This window comes from Cebus imitator, unplaced genomic scaffold (assembly GCF_001604975.1).
Source record: "Cebus imitator isolate Cc_AM_T3 unplaced genomic scaffold, Cebus_imitator-1.0 Scaffold118, whole genome shotgun sequence".
NCBI classification, from domain to species: Eukaryota; Metazoa; Chordata; class Mammalia; order Primates; family Cebidae; genus Cebus; species Cebus imitator.
Window position 1 is genome coordinate 3,346,768 of NW_016107433.1, and position 11,078 is coordinate 3,357,845.

General features: G+C 41.6%; 1 protein-coding gene across 3 annotated transcripts in view; it reads left to right on the plus strand.

Annotated features, from left to right (window-relative positions):
• The window catches only part of WWP2 (WW domain containing E3 ubiquitin protein ligase 2), a 173,668-nt gene that overhangs the window by 110,966 nt on the left and 51,624 nt on the right, over nt 1–11,078 (plus strand). For all 3 annotated transcript variants that reach the window (XM_017539344.2, XM_017539346.2, XM_017539345.2), the window contains exon 8: nt 10,406–10,616. In XM_017539344.2, coding sequence (XP_017394833.1) covers nt 10,406–10,616 — 211 coding nt within the window. The remainder of the gene's footprint in view (nt 1–10,405; nt 10,617–11,078) is intronic.

An 11,078-nucleotide genomic window follows, 5' to 3' on the forward strand; every position in this document is an offset into this window, starting at 1 on the left:
AAAAAAAAAAAAAAAGATATTATGGGTTTGTTTCCAAACTACCGCAATAAAGTGAATATCACAAAAAAGTAAGTCACATGAATTTTTTGGTTTCCCAGTGCATATAAAAGTTATGTTTATATTATACTGTAGTCCATAAAATGTACAACAGCATTATGTCTAAAAAATGTACATACCTTAATTTAAAAATACCTCACTGTTAAAAGTGCTAACAATTATCTGAGCCTTTGGCCAGTGGAAATCTCTTTGCTGGTGGAGGGTCTTGCCTTAATGTTGATGGCTGCTGACTGACCAGAGTGGTGGTTGTTAAAGGTCGATGTGGCTGTGGAAATTTGTTCAAATAAGACAACATGAGGCCGGGCGCGGGGGCTCATGCCTGTAATCTCAACTCTTTGGGAGGCTGAGGCAGGTGAATCACGAGGTCAGGAGATCAAGACTATCCTGGTCAACATGGTGAAACCCCATCTCTACTAAAATACAAAAAATTAGCTGGCGTGGTGGCAGGAGCCTGTAGTCCCAGTTGCTTGGGAGGCTGAGGCAGGGGAATTGCTTGAACCCAGGAGGCAGAGGTCACAGTGAGCTGAGATCGTGCCACTGCACTGCAGCCTGGGCGACAAGAGTGAAACTCCATCTCAAAAAAATAAAAAATGACAACGTGAAGTGTGCAGAATCAGTCAGCGCTTCCTTTCATCAAAGATTTCTCTGTAGCATGTGCTGCTGTTTGGCAGCATTTTACCCACAGTAGAACATTTTTAAAAATTGGAGTCAATTTTCTTAAACTTTGCCACTGCTTTATCAACTAAGTATATGGAATATTCTAAATACTTGTTGTCGTTTCAACAATGTTCACAGCATCTTCACCAGAAGTAGATTCTATCTCAAGAAACTGCTTTTGTTGCTCATCTGTAAGACACAACTCCTAAACTGTTCCAGTCTTATCATGAGATTGAAGCAGTTTAGTCCCATCTTCAGGCCTGCTTCTAATTCTAGTTCGCTTGCTCTTTCCACCACATCTGCATTTCCTTCCTCCACCGGCGTCTTTGAACCTCTCAAAGCATCTGTGAAGGTTCCAATGCACTTCTTCCAAACTCCTGTTGTGTTGATATGTTGACCCCCTCCCATGAATCACAGATGTTCTCAATGGCATCTAGAATGGTGAGTCCTTTTTAGTTTTTTTTTAATTTTCTTTTTTTTTCGAGATGGGAGTTTTGCTTTTGTTCCCCAGGCTGGAATGCAGTGGCGTGATCTCAGCTCACTGCAACCTCCACCTCCCGGGTTCAAGTGATTCTCCTGCCGCAGGACCCCCTCACCCCGTGAGTAGCTGGGATTATAGGCATGTGCCACTATGCCCAGCTAATTTTTGTATTTTTAGTAGAGTCAGAGTTTCACCATGTTGGCCAGGCTGATAATCAAACTCCTGACCTCAGATGATCCACGTGCCTCGGCCTGCCAAAGTGTTGGGATTACAGGCATGAGCCACTGTGCCCGGCCCAAATTTGCTATTCTGTATGGATACAGCTTGTGGCACTGCACAACAATGGCAGCAGTAACATCATCAAAGATCACTGGTCACAGATCTCCGTGGCAGATATAAATAAGAAGGATACATTTTGAGTTGGAAAAGTTTGACATGTTGTGAGAATTACCAAAATGTGACACAGAGATGTGAAGGGAGTTCATGCTGTTGGAAAAGTGATGCTGAGACATAGACATGCTGGATGTCAGGTTGCCGCAAGCCTTCAGTTTGTAAAAATCACATAGTGGAACTCAACAGAACAAGGTGTGGCTGTATATAAACATGCAGAATGCTTGACAGGGTGCCTGGCACATAGCTTTTATCTTTATGAATAATTTCATGGAGTTTTAATTATGCAGCATGAATATATATATATATTTTTTTCACTGCATTTTTCTTTTCTAAAATTTTCCTATGGAGATGGGGGGCAGATCTTACTTTGTTGTCCAGGCCGGTCTCAAACTCCTGGCTTGAATCGATCCTCTTGCCTCAGCCTTCCAAAGTGTTGGGATTACAGGCGCGAGCCACTGTGCAGAGCCTATTTTTATACATCGTTTCGTGTATCTATGTGCTCTTCTTCTTTGCTTTTTAAAAAGTGACCTCATACTATTGAGCAGTTAGTATTCCACAATTCATCAAACCATTCCTTAATTCTTGTGTATTTCCCTGTTGCAAAACAAAATTCTGCGGTAAATATCTGCATATAGCTTTGTTTCTTCTTGAGTGAAATTCTTAAGTCAAAGGATGTGAATTTTTAAAAATGAGCTCTAGTGTATATTAGCAGAAATGTCTTTCTAAGAGGATCAATCATATATGCAAAGGTAGTATAAAATGTTCATAAAGTGGTATATAAGGCTTATTTTTTCTGCAACCTTGTAAATATCGGTTTATAATTTTTTGCTAATAGTATTAAGTGCCACCTCATTGGTTAAAAAGTTTAACCTCATTGCATTTTCTAATTTACTAGTTGCTTAACTGTTTCCTTTTTCTTGTGTCTCTCTTCATAGTATTTGATTTGTTCTTTAGAGATTTAGAAGTTTATTTTAGAGGTTTATATAAGCTCTTAATATATTTCAGGTACAATTTTTAAAAATTGTAGTAGAAAACACATAACGTGAAATTTACCATTTAAACCATGTGTAATTTGGTGGCATTAATTACAGTCACAATGTTGAGCAACTATCACCACCAGTGTACATTTCCAGAACTTTTTCATCATCCCAAAGGGATTCTCTGTATCCATTAAACCGTAACATTTCCCCACCACCTGCCCACCCGCCACCTGCAGCCTGTGGTAACCCCTATTCTACTGTCTGTCTCTGCATTTTCTTATTCTAGGTACATCATATAAGTGGACTAATGTGTCCTTTTGTGTCTGGCTTATTTCACTTAGCATAGTATTTTCAAGATTTATCCATGTTGTAGCATGTATCAGAATTTCCTTCCTTTTTGAGGCCAAATAATATTCCATTGTATATACATATCACATTTTGTTTATCCGTTTATCTGTAGATGAACATTTGGGTTGTTTCCACCTTTGGGCTATGGGAATAATGCAACTGGGAACTTGGCTGTACAAGTATCTGAGCCCAAGCTTTGAGTTCTTTTGGCTGTATACCTAGGAAGGGAATTACTATGGTAATTCTATATGTAACATGTCATGCTCATCCTAGTGGACATGACATGTGTAGCTAAAAGTTTTATCCGTTACATTTATGATTATAAATTTTCTCATATCACTGTTTTGCATTTTATCTTATTTTTGTGAGTAGTATTGTAGAAAAGGAATTAAGAATTTTAAAAATAATTAGGCCTGACCGTTTAAAAAATGGGTATAATTTCACTTTTTGTGTCAATGTAAGTTATTGTCTATAAAATGAGATACTTTTTTTCTTTGTGGCCACATTGGGTCTGCAGAGATAAATACTTTTATCTGTTTTCACTTTCTTTCTTTCTTTCATGATGTTATCTTATCAAAACAAATATCCCACTGGAATTTATAGTGATATATGTATCACTATAATATATAACTATAAATATATATTTATATGTAATATATATTATATAGACATGTACGTATATCAAATGAGGACTGGGTCTAAATTATTTTCTATAGTGGGATCCTATTAGCACAGAGACATTAGGTAAATAGTTTCATTTTTCACTGTGATTTTATTTAGTGTTAATCACTTACCACATTATTACATACAGTGAGAATTTGTTTCTTGTTTTGAGTAAGTCCCGTTTGATTTTTATTGCTGGTGTGTTACCATATTTTCTTTAATGTCTGGAAGAGCTGGTTTTGCCTTTTTTTCCTCTATGATACTCTTTTAATCATTCATACATTTTCAAAACAAATTTCAAACTTTGAATTCTTTGAACCACTGTGAATGTAAGTAGGAATTGTGTTCATCTGTATATAAACCAGGGAAGGATTTTTACCTTCCCAACAATCAGGTAACGTGGTATGGCATTTTTAAGTTTTGTTCCTTTTTCCCCCCACATAATGTAACTGTTTTTCATTATATGAGCTTCCCTCATCCCATGCTGCGCTAATTTTGAAATCTTTGTCCAGTTTTGGTTGCTCTCGTGAAGAGCTGACTGATCAGCTGCCTTGTCAGTGCAGTTGCTTGTGTTTCACGGATGAAAGACACCGACTGCCTTGCCATGGCCCACATGTGATGAGCTGATCTTCAGTAGAAGGAGCTTCTGCTGTTGCTGGTGCTGGCTTTCTACGTGCCTCAGTGCAGGGCTGAAAAGTCCTGAGTGTCCACCATGAGCCTGTGATACACCACACACACCTAAACGTCTTGGAACACACAGTGCGCTGGCAGTGTCTCTAGGATTAAGCAAAATAATTTCGAATTCCTGATCTTTTTTTTGGCTAACTGGGACTACAGTTGTGTCTCAGTACTGAATGAATATATGGTTCATAAAGTTGGAATGTTTAACCAACATCACAGAGGGAACCTTCTGAAATACACAAGGTTATAGAAAGCAGAGGCTGTGCAACTGCCATCTTACCACTTACCATTTGGTACCCCACTTTGCCTCCTTGGTACCCCACTTTCACTCCCATTTGGGAAACATCGAAGCTGTCTTTGTTCCCCATGCCCACTGTTTTTACTTCATGGTGTTCTGGCTTGAATACTGGTTCTGCTACTTGCTGACTATACAACACCTCTGTGACTGGTCCCTCTGTGAGCCTCAGTTTTGTCTACAGTGAAATGGGAATAATAATATCTTCCTCCTAAGGTCATTGGCAGAATCAGTGAGCTAATAAAAGTGAAGTTGCTAAAGGCAATGCAGAATCCTGGATTGGATCTTGGAACAGAAACAAAACAGTGCAAAACCTGGTGAAATCTAAGTAAAGTCTAGAGTTTGTTAATAGTAGTATACTACTTATTATTTTAGTGTTGGCAAATGTAGGCTGGAATGCAATGGCATGCTCTCGGCTCACTGCAGTCTCCCCATCCTGGGCTTAAGCGATTTTCCTGCCTCAGCCTCCCAAGTAGCTGGGACTACAGGCGCGCGCCACCATGCCCAGCTAATTTTTTGTATTTTAAGTAGAGACAGGGTTTTGCCATGTTGGCCGGGCTGGTCTTGAACTCCTGACCTCATGTGATCCACTTTGGCTTCCCAAAGTGCTGGCATTACAGGCGTGAGCCACTGCGCCTGGCCTAATTTTTTTTATTTTTAGTAGAGACAGGGTTTTACCATGTTGGCCACTCTGGTCTCGAACTCCCGACCTCAGGTAATCCCCCTGCCTCGGCCTCCCAAAGTGCTGGGATTATAGGCATGAACCACTGTGTCCAGCCAAGAGAACCTGTTTTGTAAATGACAGTGTCATACAAATGTCAGGTGATTTTATTTTAAATATCTTTCTTTTATTTTTTATTTTTCTTTGTGTATTTCTTTTCTTTTTCTTTTCCCTTAAAAACTCTCCCATCCAATCAAATATCTTTCTTTTGCTAGATTATTGGGCTTATTGAACAAGTATTTCTTGAACAAATATTTATCAAATGTTAAGCACTATGGACAATGTAAAGCAATATAAGAGAAGATCTCTGCCCTATGATCTCATTCCAGAAAAGAATTTGAAATCATACCTCAGCAAAGTCAAAAGAGCACACATCACAGGGGCTGTGGGCTTTACAGTGTGAAATGCTGTCCCTGGGCTGCAGGGGTGGGGAGGGCTGCAGGGGTGGGGAGGGCTGCAGGAAGGAGGGCTAATGCGGGCAAAGAGATGAAGCAAGAACACAGGAGACAGAGAGTGGAATTAGGGAAAACTGTGGAAAACAAAGCTGCCCTCACTCTCAAGATGGGTTCAGTCCTTTTGGGGAGATAGGGGCGTATGTCAAATAATTAGGATTAAAAGTTAGACACCATTGGCTATATTGAATAGAGTTAAAAGGTAATATAGCACATGGGCTGCGGTGGCTCACACCTGTACTCCCAGAATTTTGGGATGCTGAGGCAGGCAGATCACTGGAGGTCAGGAGTTCAAGACCACCTGGCCAACATAGTAAAACCCCTTCTTTACTGCAAATACAAAAATTATCCAGGCGTGGTGGCACATGCTTGTAATCCCAGCTATTTCGGAGGCTGAGGTGAGTGGATCACTGAACCCAAGAGGTAGAGGTTGCAGTGAGCCAACATCACGTTGCTGTACTCCAGCCTAGGTGGCAGAGTGAGAATCAATCTCAAATAATAATAATAATAATAATAATAATAATACAGCAATTCTGTAAGTCATGTTGGACTTGTAACTACGTGTCTTTGACAATCCAGTTTTTCTATTTGAAGCCTCATTAGGCTTGAGTGTGGTGCCCCATCACTGGTTAACCAGGGTGACCGAGGGCCAGTAATGTATTGTTACAACTTAATTTCTCATGACTATGAGCTGTGATGGGGTAGATTAACTCCTGAGGTTCTTTCAAGTTATCCTGTTCTATGAATGTGCATGCACGCATGTGCGCGCACGTGCGCATGCATACACACACACACACACACACACACACAAACACGCACTCATACTCTTTGAGAGCAGAAGAGGGGTACTCATGAATACTCATGGGCACAGGAGGCTTGTCCATGCTAGGATATCTAGCCTTCCTATTTCTCTATTTCCAAATCTGAACTCAAAGTGTAGCACAAACTTCTTTTTCTCCCAACTTTTAAGTTCCGGGGTACATGTGCAGGATGTGCAGGTTTGATACATTGGTAAACATGTGCCATGGTGATTTGCTGCACAGATTGACCCATCACCTAGGTATTAAGCCCAGCGCTGGTTAGCTATTTTCCTGATGCTTTCCCTCCCTGCATCCCCACCCCGCACAAACTCTTAAACAGAAGAGCTACTATGGGTGAACCAGGGTGACTCAGAGGCTCTTGGATAGGCCTGTGGACATGTATAGCTCTGGAGGGAACCCTTCTAACTAGATTTGCAGCTGCATGGGTAGTCAGATCCAAGTAGTGTTGATTGGGGGGTCTTTTTCCCGGTATGCCATGGGGGCTCTCCTATTGTTCTTTTCATGGTCAACTATTTCATAATAATTATTTTTAATAATAGTACATGTATGTTAATAAAACTTTAAAAAAATAAAAGTGTCGTGGTGCGGTGGCTCACGCCTGTAATCCCAGCACTCTGGGAGGCTGAGACAGGCGGATCACAAGGTCAGGAGTTCGAGACCAGCCTGGTCAATATGGTGAAACCCTGTCTCTACTAAAAAATAAAAAAAATTAGCCGAGCGTGGTGGCAGGCACCTGTAGTCCCAGCTACTCAGGAGGCTGGGACAGGAGAATCACTTGAACCCGGAGGTTGAATTGCTTGAGGCAGAGGTTGCAGTGAGCCAAGATTGTGCCACTACACTCCAGCCTGGGCGACAGAGTGAGACTCCGTCTCGAATAAATGAAAATAAAAGCTTAAACAGAATAAAGAATGTCTTTTTCCTATTCTCCTAACCTTCAGTTTCCTCCCTCAAGGCCCACGGTTGTGTTTCTTGCAGTTCTTTCAAAGATATTCTTGAAATATACAAGTGTATGTGTATATATTCCTTGAAAAAAAACACATGTATGCACACAGACTCACAAATGATAGCAGAATTATACATTGTTCTGTACTTTCTCATTTAGTAATTATCTTAGAATTTTCCTATGGTATTTGAAGCTAACTTGAAGAGCTTTGTTCATTTCCCCTTTCCCTACTAAGTCCAGCCAAGGATGGGGACAATTTTAGGATCAAAAAGAATATTAGGCTGGGTGCAGTGGCTCAGGCCTGTGATCTCAGCACTTTGGGAGGTGGAAGTGGAAGGATCGCTTGAGCTCAGGAGTTCAAGACCAGCCTGGGCAACATCGTGAGACACTGTCTCTACAAAAAGTAAAAACAAAACATTAGCCAGCCATGGTGGCATGAGCCTGTAATCCCAGCTGCTTGAGAGCCTGAGGTGAGAGGATTGCTTGAGCCTGGGAGTTCAAGGCTGCAGTGAGCCATAATTGTGCCGCTGGATTCCAGCCTGAGTGATAGGGCATGGCCCTGTCTTAAAAAAAAGAAAACAAAAAACCACAATAGATTGAAATATTTTAAAACATACTTGAATCTAGTGCCTCATAAAGATTCTTAAATAAAATGAAACCTTATGGTTCCTTTTTAGAGGATGCAAGGAGATCAACTCATTCTGAAAACTGGTAAACAAAGGGAAAGTAGTAAACATTTCTCCTGCCTTTTCTTTACAGATTGAACCTCCAGGTAGCCAATAGTTGATAAGCTGAAGTTTCTGTTTACAGAAGTATTGTGGCTAATAAATGAAGAAGGTGTGGTAGAAGTAGAATATTACTATTTTGCAATCTTCAGTGAATTATTTAATTACCCTATTTCTGAACTTTCTTATTAGACACTTGCCTATTCATGCATCAGTACCACATTGTTTTAAAAGAGAAGACTAACGTAACAGTGGCCATTGATTGACTGATTGATGGATGGATGGATGGATGGGTTTCACTTTGTCACCTAGGCAGGGCTGCAGCGGTGCAATCATGGTTCACTTCAGCCTCCGCCTCCTCAGCTCCAGTGATTCTCCCTCAGCCTCCTGAGTAGCTGGGACCACAGGTGGGCACCACCACACCCAGCTACTCTTTTAAATTATTTGTAGAGATGAGTCCTCACTAGGTTGCCCAGGCTGGTCTGGAACTCCTGGGCTCAAACAATCCTCCTGCTTCAGGCTCCCAAAGAGCTGGAATTAGAGGCGTGAACCACAGCACCCAGCCTAGATATTTTGAATTGCTTTGGTGATAGAGATGGGAGACTCAGACCAGCTAGTAGAATCAGCCTCATAAAAAAAACGCCTTTCTGGGCCAGGTGCCCTGGCTCATGCCTATAACCCCAGCACTTTGGGAGGCCAAAGTGGGCATATCTGAGGCCAGGAGTTCAAGACCAGCCTGGCCAACATGGCGAAACCCCATCTCTACTAAAAATACAAAAATTAGCCAGGTGTAGTTGCGCACACCTGTAATCCTAGCTACTTGGGAGGCAGAGGCATGAGAATTGCTTGAACCTGGAAGGCAGAGGTTGCAGTGAGCCAAGATGGCGCTATTCCACTTCAGCCTGGGTGACAGAGCGAGACTCTGTGTCAAAACAAAACAAAACAACCCCCACCCCCGGCCCCTGCCGCCACCAACTTTCTGGCAAGCACATCTCTTCAACAATGGGGTAGTCCTGTAGTGAGCTTCCTATAAGAAATGTTCAAAAAGAATCTGGATAGCCATTTGTTAGAGAAATGACAAAAATAATTTCTGCAATAGGAAGATGAGGCTAAATAATGACTAAGGCGTTTTCCTATTAAATTCTAGTATAAATGTACACATATGCAAGCACATATATGGAAAATTCTGTGCACATAGCTTATTGCTTCTAAAGAACCACAATTCTGTGAAAAGCTTATTTGATCCTTTTTTGAGTTAGAGGATATTGCAAAGCCTTGGGGTCCTTGTGAACATAAGTGATCACCAAAGAAGTGAAGAGATAGTGAAACAGGGAGACCTGGGGACTAGTGTATTTCGCTTCGGTTTCACGTCTATTATTTCAGACAGAAAAACCTTAGATGTGAGCCCTTCTCGCTTCCTACTTTGAGCATGAGTCCTAGAATTAGCACATTATTAAAAGTTCTCTGCCTCTTTTGTGCGTATGAGCTTTTTGGAAGGTGCTAGTTGTGTCTAGCAAACAAATGGCAAATTTAAATTTAAACAAATGGCAAATTTTGAGACAGAATTTTGCTGTCACCCAGGCTGGAGTGCAGTGATGCAGTCTGGGTTCACTGCAACCACTGCTTCCTGGCTTCAAGTGATTCTCCTGCCTCAGCCTCCCAAGGACATGTGCCACCATGCCCAGCTAATTTTTGTATTTTTAGCGGAGATGGTGTTTCGTCATGTTGGCCAGGTGGGTCTTGAACTCCTGACCTCAAGTGATCTGCGCACCTTGGAACTCCCAAAGTGATGGGATTACAGGCATGAGCCACTGCACCTGGCCCCAACATATTCCTGTTGTGTTCACCTTTCCTGCTACTCTTTTATTGCATAGTATGTTAGAAAACTTGTATGTTAGAACATAGTTAAATGTATTAAAACATTGAATGTTAGAAGAACTTGATAAAGTCATGTAAAAGAGGTACTGTTCATGTATTCATTTCAGATTCATCGTGATTTCCTTTGTACAGGCATTACTGACTTGCTGTGATTTCCAAAGTTACAGTCTGTAAAACTTTTTGTTGTCACCCAGTACACGTAGTATAACATTGTAGATACCATGTTAGCCTATTAAGTGAAAAACCTAGCAAGTGTAAATAAAATTCTCATTCTTAGTTGATCTTCAAAGTATGATTTGTACATCTTCAGTGAATGACGAACCCACAACAGCCACTGATCCCGAAGAACCTTCCATAGTCGGTGTGACGTCCCCACCTGCTGCACCTGCAAGTGTGACCCTGAATCCCAACACGACTTCTCTCCCTGCCCCAGCCACACCGGCTGAAGGAGAAGAACCCAGCACTTCGGGTACACAGCAGCTCCCAGCGGCTGCCCAGGCCCCCGATGCTCTGCCGGCCGGGTGAGTAACCTTCTGTCCCATAACAGATCTCTCCTCCCCAAAGACTGAGGTTCCTTCACCAGGGCAGAAACAACATGGTTATTTATTACCTAGTGGCTAGTAGCCTCTGGGGAGGTTGCTGTGCATTGAAGCAAGGGAGGTGTGGAAGAACTGCTTGTTCTACAGAAACCTTAAAAAGAATCTCAGTTGCCTGGGGCAGAATCAATGCTACCTTGTACCATGACTTGAAATGAACAGCTTGACTCAAAGAGTGTGGCTTTTACAGAACAAGGAGCTCATTTTGCTTTCCTGAATCATTGGAGGGTTTTCGCCTAGATCCTGCCTAGAAAACAGCTTTTCTCTCTTGAATTTTGTCTTATCAGCCCATAGAGGAGTTGGGCTTTAGGCTGTGAATATAGCTGTATGTTATTCTCATAACTGGGACTTAAGTTAGCATAAGCTACCAGTTTTCTTGCCATCCTA